At 40.1% G+C, this 16,185-nt stretch overlaps 1 protein-coding gene across 2 annotated transcripts in view; it reads right to left on the bottom strand.

Annotated features, from left to right (window-relative positions):
- The window catches only part of LOC306900744 (uncharacterized protein), a 44,749-nt gene that overhangs the window by 13,371 nt on the left and 15,193 nt on the right, over positions 1-16,185 (bottom strand). For both annotated transcript variants that reach the window (XM_079468006.1, XM_079468005.1), the window contains exons 3-6: positions 13,794-15,099; positions 12,790-12,868; positions 8,885-11,944; positions 7,767-7,892 (exon numbers count right to left, since the gene is read on the bottom strand). In XM_079468006.1, the coding sequence (XP_079324132.1) occupies positions 7,767-7,892; positions 8,885-11,944; positions 12,790-12,868; positions 13,794-15,091 (4,563 nt within the window). In that variant the 5' untranslated portion in view covers positions 15,092-15,099. The remainder of the gene's footprint in view (positions 1-7,766; positions 7,893-8,884; positions 11,945-12,789; positions 12,869-13,793; positions 15,100-16,185) is intronic.

Consider the following 16,185-nt stretch of genomic DNA (forward strand, 5'->3'; position numbering starts at 1 on the left):
CTTGGTGAAGCCAATGAGGTCGTTCGTCTCCGCACGGACATGCGCTGTTGGCTGCGCAGACTGAACCTTCGGAAGGATTCCCGGCTGCGATTGGCAAGGCTGCGTAAAGAGCCGGCCCTCTTAAAGCCACCACCTCCTTCTCCATCGCTAGTTACAGTAGTTCTTCTCTCCACGCTGCCGGACACCGTGCTGATGGCACCTTGGATCGAACGGCGCACGTTTCCCATCCAGCCCGACACTTGGGATTGGGCTACTGACAACTTGTCGCCTAGATACTCCATCCTAATCTTGGCGTAAATTCAGGTTTACAGTCTTGCAATGTCCAGGCAAGCTCTTTCAATGGGGTCTGTTTAGCTGGAGACCCCCAAAACAAGTTCAAGTATTTAAGGTCACTTGACTGAACCAAATTCAAATTCCACCTTCAGGGAAGTCGCTGGTTAAAAAAAGTCAACTTCAAAGCACATCTGAGTTTAAAATCCATGGTTGTGTATGCACAACCGTCTATTTAAGGAAAGTTTATGGCATAGAAGACCTTGACTTCAGCTCTGTCCTGGGACTACAGCGTCTGTATGCGTTTTCGGAACAAGGACAGGACAGATTGTTTCTGCACTGCAGCATGAGGCAAAGCAGCATCTGCGAATCAACTTCCCACCATGCTTGACGTGAATTTACAGTCCGTTTACAGCGGCTCAGATGGCGTACCTTAACTTGACACCTACAACTGTGAGACGCAACGTACAGTCACGCATTTACTGATTAAGCAGCTCAATGTGATTCATTAAAATTACATGGGGCTTCCCTAGTATGCGCACATAGGTCATTGTTCTACGGTTTTCCAAGACCTGAGATATTGGAAATCCAGGACACCGGGTTTTCCAAGAGGTCATATAGTTGTCCAAAGCAGTTCTGTGATGCCTCATCCCTCAACATTGAAACAACAATGTCAAAACCATAGAAGAACCAACAATTACTTCCCTTAACATAAAACAGAAGAACAATGTCATAAAAGCTAATTCACCTCTACATGGGTAAAATTGTCAAAATGCACTTCTTGTTCCTCAATAGTGATGTGTACGCACATGTCTTTAACTGACATGAATGAACGAACAGCAATTTCATTCACATTTAATCGAGAAATAACTGGCTGCGTCACTCCAGAAGGTCCTAAATTAGCAGTAAAATCCTACATGAATGTGTGTCTGTTGAATGGATCCGTCAGCGGAGTCATATACTCAAACAAACGCTGGTCAACCCATGAATCAGAACTATCACAAACACTCTCACGTCTCAGACCCGTCAGGCAACTGCAGCTCACACCGTCCAAAAAGCTTTGACGCACAGCCTGAAAACGCCATCCACCTGTCAGTTCAGGAAACACTGACAAGCCCCAGTTTCTGGAACACGCAGATCCAGGTGGAAAGTGTATCCGTGCAACATTGAAGTTACAAGCGCAAAGTGTCCATTTGGTTTCGGGACGTCATTAGTGAAGTCCAAATTATATTTTGAGGTTTTCTCCTTTTCTGATTCCTCTGTTTCCTATTGTGTGTTCCTGCAGGTACTGGCAGGTAGAACAGAAATGCGTCAGCTTTCCTGCCACTGTCCCCCTGTGCTACAGGACTTGTGCTCAAGGAGAAAACACAGGGAGGAGAAAACGAGAGCAGAGAGAGAGTGAGAGGGGAGGGGTGAGGAAAGCCAGTGATATGAATGAGAGAGAGAGAGAGAGAGAGAGAGAGAGAGAGAGAGAGAGAGAGAGAGAGAGAGAGAGAGAGAGAGAGAGAGCGAGAGCGAGAGCGAGAGAGGGAGGAGGATATATGCACTGCAGTGTTCCCTGCTACTCTTCCAGCTTACAGACGTGTGGAGAGAGAGAGAGAGAGAGAGAGAGAGAGAGAGGGGGGGGGGAGAGAGAGAGGGAGAGGTGCATTGGTTATGCAATGTTGTCAGCAGCTCATTTTGCTGAGTGCAGAAGAGTGTTGATAAAAGGATACAATAAGGAATGGCAGAAAGAAATTATAAATGAGAGCAACTAAATGAAACAACCACTACATTAAAAACAGGCTTTAGACACGTCTTCCTGAAGAGTTGTAAAAACTAGTTCAGCGCATGGTACCATGAGTGTGTTTGTTTTGCAAATGGACAGCTCTGTCATGCAAACATCACTGAAGACCAATCAAACTTTGCCCTCCTGTCCTTGTCATGTTTTCCATATCCTCTCACTACACTCTGCAATTCAGCAGTTCAGATATTTTTCATACATTGCTGTTTAAATGCAAAAATAAAGTACACCTAATTCAACCTTATGTACGTGGTGATAGGTTATATATTTTTTACTTCAACAGTATTTGTGTAGTGATCAATCATTTGTTGAAGCGGAAAAGAAATTATAGGACAGAGTTGGATAAGGTGTGTTTCAGCACCCCCTGATGGAATGTGAGTGCATTACACTATACTGTATTATTGGAGAAACATCTTGAGAAAACCGCAAACTAACACAGATTTCTGAGCCAAAACATCATACTTTTACAAGACTAACATATCATAGACCACTGGTCTATTACAGCCATCTAAAATACAAAGTCATTGTTGACATGTTTAAATATCATTACTATGCCAGTTATGTTGCTTTGATCACTTTAAAAACCTGGAATAGGTTTAGAGTCTGAAAAAGCGAAAACAAAGCATTGACAAAATTAACTTAAAATAAAAACGATTTCCAGGTCACTAATCAAATAAGACAAACTATCACATTAACCAGTCTGTACAAAATATTAGATTTCACTTCTTATGAGGGATACAAGATGCTCTTTCTTATTGGTCGATCAGTATTGTTTTAAATGACCGATGCCGATATTAAAAAGGCACAGTGTCTGATTTAAAACAAACGCAATAACAGTAAATGAGAGACGAACAGAAAATTGATGAAACTAAATGATTGATTATTGTCTATTCCATGGCTACTAAATTGCATTAAAACGGACATGAAACCATGAAAAGTTGTCCACATGGCATTACGCTGTCTCACAATATTTGAATACTTATTCTCATCTACCTCACATGACCCATTTTACTGTGGTCATTTAACTGTGGCTTTACATTTGAGTGGGCTTTTTTAAGAACAAAATGCAAGTGAGATAGCTCCAAATGTATTGGCACAACGATTTATCAGTCTATCACACAGACCATCGGGTTTTGCACAAATTTACGAAGTCCATGCTAGGTACCAAACCCAAAATAAAAATCATACCAAACGCAAATTTGAATTTTCCACTTAAACTTTGTCACATTTTTATGCTCATAACAATAACAAACTTCTTTTAATTAAATTAGAAAAATACTAAATAAGTATAAGTGGTTTCAGACATTCAGAGTCCACTATATGCCTGACTTTTAATCACAAGTATTTCTCAACAGACAATATCAGCTTTCTGCCTAAAAGACAAACTAAAAGCTCCAGTTTCAGAGGTACAGCTGGTACACGACACAAATGACTTTAAGATTAGATTACGGAACATCAAGTCAAGAGTGTCTCATACATGTCAAAAGCCAATCAATGGTAAATAGTTTTTTGTTCCTTGTATAGACACAGCGGAATAGTTATGTCGAGTCTACTGTCCTTTGTGACGAACAATAAACACACAACCTATCACAAAACACATGCATGAGAGCAAACATTCAGAAGAAAGCTACAACAAAATCTAACACTATAAAAATCTGGCTAACATCCAAATGTTGACTAAGTGCACTCACAGTGTGAGTGGTCAAATGATGACAGTGACCATATATATATATAAAGTCATGACATGGTCATCTGTCTGACAGTAACACCAGCTGTTGAACTGAAACAATATTTACAATAAATATGATTCTATTATTAATCAAATAACAACATATTTCCAACCAGAAATGACCTGCCAACTGTAAAATAATTCATATTTTAAGCTCAGATTGTCTAAAAACAATTTTTTTAGGTCACTTCAGCTACTGCACTTCGGTAAGTGCCTCGTGAAACTCCCACCCCAGAAAATGTCTTCATCAGTTCCCAATTGGCATTTTTTATTGAAAAATGGGTCTTCCATCACTAGAGCGACCATATCGTGCGTTGCAATCCCCTCCTAAACATAGGAATAGCACTGGTGCATCTTGTTAAAGTTATAGCTTACCCAAAAATGAACCTCTGTCATAATTTACTCCCCCTCAGACTGTTCCAAATCAGTATAAATGTCTTTGTTCTGCTAAACACAAAGGAAGATATTTGGAAGAATGTCAGTTACCGACCAGATCTCATCCCCCATTGACTCCCATAGTATTTATTTTCTCTACTATGGCAGTAAATGGGGGACGAGATCTGATCGGTTACTGACATTCTTAAAAAAAATCTTCCTTTGTGTTTAGCAGAACATAGACATTTATACTGAGTAAATGGGGTCATTTGTGGGTGAACTATCCCTTTATCTATTATCTTTGATCATACTGACCCCAACAGAATATGTCTCATACATACAGTATGAAAGTAGTTAGCTATAAACACTAAGAGGTGGTTTCCCAGACAGGGTTTAAGCAGAGTTCCAGACTAAAATAAATGTCAGAACTATCTTAATTGTTTTGTAACCTTAACTTGTTTGTAAAAACTTCCTAAATATCCAAATAAGCCTACTTCTGTCTTAATCTAAACCCTGTCCAGGGTTCTGTAGAGCCAGTGTTACTTTATCGATGAACTTATATGTAATAAATAATCACTTGTCAGATAGTGTGTTGTGTGCTTGTCTTGTAGTTTTATCAATGCAGTGCAAACCTAAATCATATCTAACATACAGCTTCAACAAACTGTAAGGGTTAAATATATACATAAATAATTACAATCAAAGGTATTACTGTACTGTATCATATCTCATCTCATCTCATCGGCTTTATCAAGATAATGAGTAATGCTAGTAAAAACCACACATGGTCCATACCGGAAGACTGACTAACACTACTTCCTCTCTGTGACCACCTCACCCTATTTCGCATAAATTATGACAAATGCACTATTCACAAGCATGGGAAGAAAGTACAACACAAGCAGACAGCTTAGCTTTTGATTGATCAGGTTGTGGGAGCATTTAAGCAACAGTAAGACGAAGACCAACCAATAGTATGATGACATAGTGGCAGTAGCATGGGCCTGATATTCTAACGGATTGTGTTTGCTCACTGCTCCTCTTACACAGCAAAAGCTGTGTTGAAGAAACTGATTTTTGTTTAGGGAAATGACGACACAATCCGTATACAAACACAATATTCATTCTGGACATTTAAAATAAGTTAGCTATAGCATGGTGTGGTTCCTTTATACAGAACAATGTACTTATTTTGAGATAAGACAAGTACACAAAACTAATAACATATATATAAAAAAATATCTACAACTGCTTAAACTATTTTGTGTGGTCACTTTGGAAATAAAAACCCTGTAATGTAATCAGAAAACGCGTTATTGTTACTCGAAAACGTGGTGATGGTTTGTTTGTTAACTGCTATTGGATGTTATATAAACGGTTGATAAAATGCTGGATTTGGTGTAAGTGCATAATGTAAACAACACAAACTTAAAGTGAATCAACAGTTATGCAGGGACAATGCGATGATGTATTGTGTGCTCGTGATTTAGCTCCGCACCCCCTAAACGCATTCAGGAGGTCGCCTGTTTTCGGAAATAATCGTACAGCTGTATCTGTCTTTTATAAATGTGATCAAACTAAAGACTCTTGGAAGCTACGCAAGTATAATACTCGATAGGTACTCATGATTATTTATGAGATTGGCAGAAACTGTGTTACATCCGCTTTAAAAAGGGCATCTTCCCCTGGGCAGTTAATAAAAAGAACAAATAATCAGATTTATGTTCAGGAAATTAGAAGCTGTTATCACAACAGGAAGCTTATGCAGTGGCCTCACCTTAGCCGTGTAAAAATATCGAACAGAACAGTACTCATATCTCAGAGGAAGAAACAACTTCACCAGTAAACTTGCTAAAAGACTGCATCACACTTATTTTTATATTTGAAGTTAGTTTAAAAAAAGATTCTCGTTGTTGCAGCCAAAAGTAAAACTTGTCAAAAGCTTAATACCTAGATTCTATGCTAGCTGACCATCACACATTCAAGTTAGCAGAATCACTCAGAAATCCAAGCCTAGGTTGTTCACTTTTTTCTGTCTATACCCACCTCTAAAAAACCTTTTTATATGTTGTGGTTTGTTGTGTAATGGTATTACAAGTAAAAAAGTATGCTTACCCAAAGCCACCAACAGCAGTCAGGAAAGACGTGATAAGCCATATCTCTCAAAAGCAGATCTTTCTACAAATTCAGCCTAATGGGATATCTTAAAATCCTTTCTCACTTTTCATACTCGAAGCGTTGTAAACCTCTCACTACATCATCATGCAGTTATTCTCTCTTCCTGTAACCGTGAGCTCACAGTGATGCCAAAATGACTCCTATATGAAGACCAATACTGAGAGTGAGAGAGAAAGAGAACAAGCTTCCTCGTCAAGACCACACACAGACACCCACACTGAACACTGAAAAACACCAATATACACTATATAAACAAACAAGCGTTTCAACATCATTTGCTTAAACGCAAGCAAGAAAATTTTTTAAAAAGCTTTTACTTCTTTTGCTTAATATCTATTAAAAACTACAGTTTTCTATACAGAAGTTTCTAACTAAATTAAAGGGAAGAGGGATTTATTGCTGAAGCTTAATGGTCAACGATAATATTCAATAATGTAATGATACAATTCATACAGTAGATGGCAATACATATACACTCAAATGAATTTACAAACTCCAATAACTGCCTTGCGTAAACAAGCCTCTGTGAAAGTCCTTTCTTTTTACAGAGATCTCCTCTTCTTCAAAATCATAAGAAATCTACTACACAATGCAGAAAATGTGAGATAACCCAGCTTTACATATGAACTTTACACTTAGTTACACTAATCCGGACTGTTTTGTCTACAACAGTCTTATATTGACTTCTATATGTCATCATTATAGGAGAAAGTGTTAAAAACAATGCTTTTACAAAGTAACTTTAGAGACACGCCCTTTCTTCTTTCTGACTGCATTCCTGCACACCCACTTTCTCACACACAAAAACATAAGCTTGGTTTAGCCGCCATACCCGACGGTAGAGAAACGAGTACAAACATCTATCGACATTTCAACATGATCTTTAACAAGCCTATAACTCCATCAGATTTGGGTAAACATCATGAGCAGAGCACTTCATGCCAGAAATGGTCATTTGACAGCTGTTTTTCACATTGTCATGGAGCTCCTCCAACATCTGGACTATGAATGCTAGTGACATCATCGAAACCGCCCAAGCAATCTCTCCTTCTTTTGCTTTTCTACAAGTTCCATTAGAACATGGCAAAGAACTGTTATGTGAGCAGAATGCTGGTTCATGCGCAAAGTAGGACTAGCTAATATATGCAAAAATCTATATTTTTATAGCCTTCTGACAATATTTTATGTCTTGATATGTATATTTGCTCTGAAGGGACCGTATCAATAAAGCGATATTTAAAGGACGAGTAAGCCAGCGTAATGCAGTGCCTAATTGAGATAACAGACAACCTTTCTGATTTCAAACACAGCTATGCTAGTAGGTGCAAATTTGATGGGAACATGCGTATATGAGTAAGTCAAGTTTATGAAATCGACAACATTTGTGTACTTTTGGGAATTTTGGTTGCTCAACATTGAGCTCATACATACCGAGCTCTCTCCACATTTTTCTCTGTGTGCGCTCCGACTTCTGCGAGTTCTCACATGGAAAGGCGGGCCATCATCAGAATATACTTTTGATAGATCAGACTTTCGACACATACTCCTTGAGCGTTTCTACACAAACAGAAAGAAGAAGTCACTTTCAAACTACATCAAAAGTACATCAAAAGACAACGAAACAAAACAAATATGACAAATATAATTGATCACTTAGGGACAGTTTCCTGGACAGAACGAAGACTAGGCTTTAGTCAAATTAGGATATTTAAGTCATTTAAAAAACCTTACAAAACACAATACTGGTGTGCATCTCAAGACAAAACTATCGCACTGATATATTTTAAGATGTGTCAGTGTAGGTTGTTTTCGGTCAAGAAACAGTCTTGCACTAGTCTTAAGCCCTGTCCGGGAAACCGACCCTATTAATCTATAGTAAGATTTTGAATCGACTAGTAAAATCAGATAAAAAAGTAACAAAGTGTTATTTTGGCTGCTGCCTTTAGGGGTCAGTAGTAAAACTGCAGTGAATAAAGAGAGCCAGAGAGGAAGAATATAGCCTGTGTTGTTGCTGTGTTTCTTTTTATTAGTTCACTTTTTTAGACAAACGCAGTGTGCAACGCGAAATATGAATAAAGCATGTTTGCCATTTTATGTACAGTAGATACTGGAAAATATAATGTCAAAAGATCATCACATATGCCTATATATACATCTAAGCATGTTTATTGTGTTGACGCACTGCTCATTTTAAACTGTAGAAACAGTAAATAATAAAGTGTTTAAATGTTTATTATGTCTCACCGATGTGGGAATCTCCACTTTACGTTGTTCTGTATGCCGTTGTTTTGCAAATATTACATACAAAGAAAACCTTTTAATAAAAAAAATTACATTTGTTTGTATTTTAAATGGGTCAAAGAAACCAATTTTCTTATAATTCTTAATTTTTTTATACTAATAAAATTAAACTGTAGTTAAATGTTTTAATCTTATTGGTTTTCGCTTAATGTGCATTGGTTGTCAGTCAGGAAGAAATGAAAACCGGCATCCCTAGAAAAACCATAAAGTGGAATTGCATTTGTATCCATGAGAGCATGTTTTCTTACCTGTTGTTCTTTGTCCCTATGCGGTCCACGGTTCTCTCTCTGACCCTGGGATACCAGCTCCCAGTTTGGGCTCCATTTCGGATCAGTCACAGAGGTCACATTTTGACTAGTGGGCACCAAGGTGTCCTTCCCAATTAATGGTGTTGCAGGAGAAAATGCCAAGGACCCGCTTGACCTTCCACTCAAAGGTACTGAAGTCCAGCTTCTCTCTGTGTTCAGGATAGGGGTTGTAGGAGGCCAAAGGTTTGATTGCACGGACGGCACAGGAGTCTGAATGGCAATCGAGGGGGCTGCAAGAGAGGTCTGCTGTACGGGGGTAAACACAGGTGACATGGCAGTGCCTGAATTCGGTGTCAAAATAGTACCTTCACCTCTTTCCTCTGGACGCAATAGTTGTTGCTCAAGGCTGGTGGGTCTGGTGCTAATAGGCCTTCGGGAACCTTCTGTAGCTGATACCCAAAGAGGCTCATCTACAGCCAGCTCTTTCCAAACATTAGTTTCTGCTTGGGGCAAAGCATAGCTGGGCTGCCGAGCAAAAAAGGCCCAATCGGAGGACTGGGTCAGTGAATGAGTTTGATACTTAGGTCTTTCTGTATTTAAGGGCTGTAAATTCTGTTGGTTTTGGTGAAGAATTTGGGGTTGCAGAGGTGGAGGAAGTTGAGTTCTCATGCGTTCTACAGGGGAGGGATATAAGAAAGCCTGGGAGTGAGGGTGGAATTGTGGCTGAGGAAGAGACTGACCTTCGGGTGCTGTGTGGGGCTGGGGAAGATTCAACTGTGTAGATTGCGGACGACCGTGAGTCACTTTACCAGTTAAACAATCTGGTTGGGTTTGACTTTTGAATGAGTCTATGTCTAAGATGGCTGGTCTGTACACCTCATCAGGATGAAGTGATGGCTGCTTCCATCGGGCTGTTGGACTATTTTCATCTCGACCCGTCCGAGCACCCAAAGAGACTTGGTCCAGATCTAGAACCTTGGGCCGAAGTTGAGATGTAGCTGTTCTCTTTTCTTGCTCTATTGCTCTTAGTTTGCTTTGCTCTTGCTGGAATTGCCTTTCGCGCTGTCTCTGCAGCTCAAAATCATGAAGTCGTTGTCTCTCAAGCTCCTTGATTCTCTCAAGCTCTTCCAGCTCTTTCTTGCTTTCCCTCTCCTGTGCTTTCTGTTTTTTCCAACTCTCCATCTCTGTCTGTTTCAGTCTTGCAAGTTCTCGCCTCTCCATCTCCCTCTGTCTTTCCATTTCCAGTTGTCTATCCAGATCCCGCTGCCTCTCTAGCTCCCTTTGTATGTCTAGTTCTCTCTGTCTTTCCAATTGTCTCTGTCTTTCTTTTTCCATCTCTATCTGTTTCAACTCACGCTGTCTCTCCAATTCCCTTTGTCTTTCTAACTCCTGCCTCTCAAGTTCTTTTTGTTTTTCAAGTTCTCTCTGCATTTGTCTTTCAACCTCCCTCTCTCTCTCTCTTTGTCTTTCCATCTCTTTCTGTTTTTCAAATTCTCGAAGCCTAAGTTTCTCCTGGTCAAGCATTCTCTCCTTCTCGCGCTCAAACTCTTTTTGACGTTTTCTTTCAAACTCTCTCTGCAGCTCAAGCTCTTTTTCTGCAGCCTTCATTCTTTCATATTCCATTTGCTTCTGTCGTTCCTTTTCTCGTTTCTGTTGTTCTATTTCCCTTTGCCTCTCCAACTCCCTCTGTATTTCTCTCTCTTGCTCTCGTTGTCTTTCCAACTGTTTTAGACTTTCAATCTCTTTCTGTATTTCCATTTGTCTCCTTTTCTCAATTTCCCTTTGTTTCTCGATCTCCAGCTCTCTCTGTTTTATTTCTCGCAGCCTTTCCAATTCTTTCACCTTTTCAAACTCTGCTAATCTTTGATTCTCTTTTTCCATCTCATCCTTGGTTGCTCTGTGTCGTTCTCGGTCTTGTAATCTGTGATCGATTCTCTGTGTGGCCTGTATATGTAGTTCCTCCGCCCCATCTTTATGCATTGCAGCATCCAGTGAAGGATTTCTTTTAAATGGAGCAATTGGATTCTGAGCAGCCCACTGCCCTGTTTTAACAGTGAAATCATCGAATGGCACCTCCTTCTTCATCCCTCTGTCCTCTCCACCCACCATTGCTTGTTTACTTCTCCCAAAGATCTCTTCTTCCTTTACTCGCTCACCTTGGTAAACAGTCTCGTGAATCTGACCAGTCAGAGCAAAGTATGTGGCTCTAGGTTTGTTTGCATGCTCTTCGTGGTCCAGCATCTTAGGACGCTTTGGTGCTGCAACTTCCTCTTGTTCCCTCTCCCTTTCTCTTTGTGCTTCTATCTGTTTTAACCCTACTGTTCCAATATCTTCCTCCTCTTCCTCCAAGGCTGCTGTCGCAGCCATGTGCACTTCCATCTGCTTATGTATCTCTTCTTCCATCTTTCTCACCATTTCTCTTTGCCGCTCTCTTTCAGTTTCATACTCCCTGTCTACATCTGTTACATTCCATTTCTGCAGCGCACCCACTCTGAGGTAGCGAGGGTTGCGTGCCTCCATCAAAGAGGCAGCAGATGTGCTCTCTTTATTTGTTAGCAGGTTACTCTTCTCGGTGGTGGTTCTATCCTCTTTCTCCTGAGGGCCTGATTGACGTGAATGAAGAGTGAAAGCTCGGTCCTCCAGATGAACTGTTGGCAGAGACTCACTATCAGCGCAGCTCTCTCCAAACGAAGCCATGGTGTCAAAGACATGCTCTATGCGTACAGGGCTAAAAGGGGAAATTTGCTCTCTGTATGTTGCTTTGACCAAACTACCAGGATCATCATCTTCAAGAGCTTTAAAGGTATTGTCTCGAATCCGCAAAGAGTGGTTCCGCCTGGGTGTGGGTTTAACTGTGCTTTGCTGCTGTGCTGGGCCTTCTGAGATGCAATCTTCCATCACTTGAACACTATGTCTCTCCACCACATGCTCAAACATAGCTGCTCGTACCGTTTGCACGCCATCACTATCTAAAGAGTGGGTGGGCAGGTCTTGAACACCATGTGATGATAATTTGCTGGTTTCCTGTTTATTTTCTGTTTGTCCTTCCATACTGGAGAACTACAAAACAGAATGCAGCACATTTTTAACATACTGCTTGTTATCAGAATTCTAGAAGTATTGTAAACCGTTCAGATTTATTGAGGATTCTCTTTATTGTCCCCTTTCCTGAGTCAGTACCTAACTGGTTGAATAATCAAATATGCAAAATTACTTTTACAATTTAAAAAGGGTTTTAAAAATGGATAACAGACAAGGGTCAGAAAGTGCAAGATAGGGACAAACCAAAACAACAAAAATACATAACTGTAATAAATTATTTTAATAAACTGAGAAAGTTCTGAAAAGAGACAGAAGCAAACATAAAAAACAAACAAAAAGCTAGATGAGCTGGACACGTGACTGAGAACAGTGAAATTTGTATGCTCATTGTCAAAGCTCATAAAGCAGGGTGGGGCATGAAGGGGCCATAATCAAAGGTAACTTTTCGCTCACAAACTGACCTTTTCACCCCCTTCATTCGAAGCGTGCATGTTTCATAATCACAATATGACTAACGCTACAACTGAGGTTACACGCCTTTGGAGTGCCGCACCTCCAGTGACATCAGAAGTGTCTCTTTCAACCACATTTGTTTTTCCTGTCACTCTCTCCGTCACAAGAAAAAACGACTCTTCTTTTTTCCAAATCAGGTTTTTGGTTCTAACTGCAGTACTGCAGTTATCATTTCAAATGTCTAAGAGCCTGTGTAACATTGTCTTTAAATAAATGTAAAAAAACCTTTTACTTTACCAAACATTTAGGGTGACTAGTTGGGAATAACACATAAATACATCTACTTATCTTAAAAGAAGATAAGATGTTTTCAGCAGTATAATTAATGACTCTGGTTTACTTTTGTATACCTTCTTGCTGAGATCTTCCATAACCTCCTGGGGACTTTTGGACTCACTGGAAATAAGGCCATCATGTTCTGCCTCAAATCTGTCAATTAGAACAAACAAGTCAATTAGAAACAAACGTGGTCTTTTCAGAATAATTATATGTATGAGGTGAGCTCATGGGCCAGTATGGGGTGGGCAGAATGACCAAAAATCTATTTCACGGAATTAATTATTTTATTGCACTGTCACAATATATGTCACGGTGACCATCACCCATTATAATTCTAAATCTTACACCTCATTTGTCTTAGATTGACTTTACTTATTTATTTCAGTTAATTTGAATGCTCACCATAGTTATAATGTAGGCAAGTTATGAAAATGTACTAAAGATATAAAATTAAGTTCTGATAATGAGGCTTCTGGCTATATCATATGTCTAGGAAGATAGAAAACAAGTATAACAATGAAGTATGAATATAAGCACAAACAGACTTGTGTTATAAACTGGTGTTCATGGGTCTGTACTGTAGGTCTTTGTCACTCTTTACACTCTATTAGATGCCCATTTATAGTGTGTTGCGACTCTCTGCCTTTAGGTTTTTTTTTATACTCCTGCTTGTCTTTTCACTGCGAGTCTCCACACTCCCACTAAACGGGGTTGAACTATATTGAGAAAACTATTAACAGCTTTACAACACAATCTGACTTCAGAAATACGTGAGAATGAGCTTTTTTAATGTGCACCTGAAAATAAAAAAATGCATAATTCATAATTTCCACAAATAATGCACATCCACTAGTGCTAAAATCTGTCTGTGTCAGGAATTACGAGAGAAGAAATATGAAATTATTCAATATATTCAGACCAAAACCATTTTAACAAACAATGCATTTACTAAGACTTTCAAATAAGAATGTATGTGCATAATATTCAACATTCACTGCATACTTATTAACACAAATCTGAAATGTATACCTTATTAACAAATACATTTTCATTATGACAAACTGCTGGGCCCTACCTTTTAGTACGGTCAGATACTAGACTGCGTGGCCTAAATTGTGGCTTCTGGGGGGGTGACAGCGTAGTAGGCACTTCATCAGTAAGTTCTTTGATTCGCTGTTTCACACCAACAGCTCCATCGGTATCAGAGCTCGCCAGCACAGGGGAATGAGGTTCCGTCCCTTGAGTATCCACACGTGCTTCAGAGAAAGATGAAGAAGAGTCCAGGAGCAAACTGATGCGCCTCTTTATACTGCTTTCTCCTGTGTCCTCAGGTTTAGAGTCTGTGTCACTTAGTTCTGTAAATTGACTTCTTTTCTCAGGCACAGGGGGCTTATTGCGCTCTGCGATCATTTCTTTCTCTCTCGGACTTACAGCTTCAACATCGTCTGTTATTTCTGGGGTGTTTTCTTTGCTATCCTCCTTACCAGGTCGTCGGTGTAGGAACAACCCAACTGACTCAAACTTTGAAGTAAGGTCAGAGGAAAGTGGCCGTCTTTCTGCCCAACGAGGAGCAGGAGTGAGGGACTCAGATTGAGTAGGGTTTGGAGGGAACACAGCTGAAACCGGTCGGGCTCTTGAACCTTTCGACTGGGGCCGAAGAACAGCAGGAGAACTCTCCTCCTTGGCACCGGTGTCCTCTTTAGCATTCTCAAAATTCTGTCCAATCTCTGTCAGGAAGCCCATTGATTTAGCACGAGTGATTGACAGGCCAGGCTTTTTATATCGGGACGCAGAGGGCCATTCAGCACCAGGAGTTGAGGCCTGTACATCAGTTTTGGGTCGAGCTGGTGTGTATCCAAAACTTGTTCTTCTTAGTACATCACTTTGGGACAGCCTAGATTTGTTCAAATCTGTAGAGGCAATAGTAGGTGCTGGTTTAAAGGGCTGTGCCACCGGTTTGTTTGTTTGTCCTGTGCTAGTCTTCTGACCTGTTTTAAAGGCAGTGGATTCAGGCCGATTTGCATTTGTGGATGATAGATTGGGTTTACCGGCTGGCTGTAGTTTAAGTGTGCTTGGTGGGTCTGGCTTGAGGGGAGCTAGTTGTGTGGATTCGGGTTTAGGTTTCGGCTGTGGTTTAGGAGCAAGAATGGGGCGAATAGTAGGATTTTTTTCCACAGTGAAAGGTTTGGGAGTCAATCTGGGTTTGGGGCCTGGGACAGGTTTGATAGGCTCTGAGGGAATAATAAGCGACCCCTGTGGGCCACCAGAACCCTCCACCAAGCTCTTGTTGCTAGAGTCAATGAGAGGGCTGAGGTGCAGACGACCCCCAACCATACTTGGCCGCCCAGCATCAAACTCCACCTGGGCAGCCATCACACCACCTAAGACAAGAACAAATCCACAGTTGTGTGATAATGAATTGAATACATTTTATATTAAAGGTACAGTTCACCCAAATAAATCTGTCAATTTACTCACCCTTGAGACTTATACATTTAAGCATTTGGCAAATGCATTTATCCAAAGCAACTTACATTGCATTATCCTATACATTTGTACATAGGTATGTGCAATCCCCTGGGATCGAACCCACAACCTTGCGTTGTTAACGCAATGCTCTTACCACTGAGCTTACAGGAAAGCTGGTGAGTTATTGTTATGGAATTGGAACAACCCAACTGGGTATTCCAAGAGACAAATCTGTATACATTTCTTTGTTCCAAAGAACACAGTGAAATATATTTGAAAGAATGCTTGTAACCAAACAGTTCTTGGCCATCATTGACTACCATAGAAGTAAAAATTGCAATGGTAATCAAAAGTGCCCCAGAACAGTTTGCTGTCCTACATTCTTCAAAATATCTTCTTTTGTGTTCAACAGAGCAAAGAAACGTATCAAACAAATTATCCCACAGAGATATGGTCTTATTAGATATGATATGGTGCGCAAACATATAGGGCCAGCACACTGACAGAGACCAGTGTTCCCATCTCAAAGGTCGAATGCTTTCCTGTCGGCTCTTTATTGTCCTGTCTCTTTAAAGGCATAAAAAGCACCTAAATATAACTAAAATTATATAAAAAAAAACTTTAACCTCCCTGTGTCAGCATGGGTTTACTCCGGGTAGTTCAGTTTCCTCCCACAGACCATATAGGTTGATTGAGGATTCCAAATTGTCCCTCCCCTGACTTGTGCATACATCGACTTGCGCAAAGATTGACTAGTTCTTGCCATGAATAAAGCCTTAGATGCAGGAATAGAGGTAAGAATGAAGTAATAAATAACTGAATAAAAACTTTGACTTTAAAAAATAAAAGATACTAACTGGTCTTTTCAGATATGATATGGTCTTTCCAGATCGTTCTTAATTTTTTACCCATTTGGGTTCATAAACCCAAAGAAAAATGCTCTCTTCCTCTCCACTGCTGTGGACTTTGCCTTGGCAGATACAGAGCTTACAAGAGCA

Source organism: Barbatula barbatula (genome assembly GCF_947034865.1).
Source record: "Barbatula barbatula genome assembly, chromosome: 11".
In the NCBI taxonomy this organism is placed as follows: domain Eukaryota; kingdom Metazoa; phylum Chordata; class Actinopteri; order Cypriniformes; family Nemacheilidae; genus Barbatula; species Barbatula barbatula.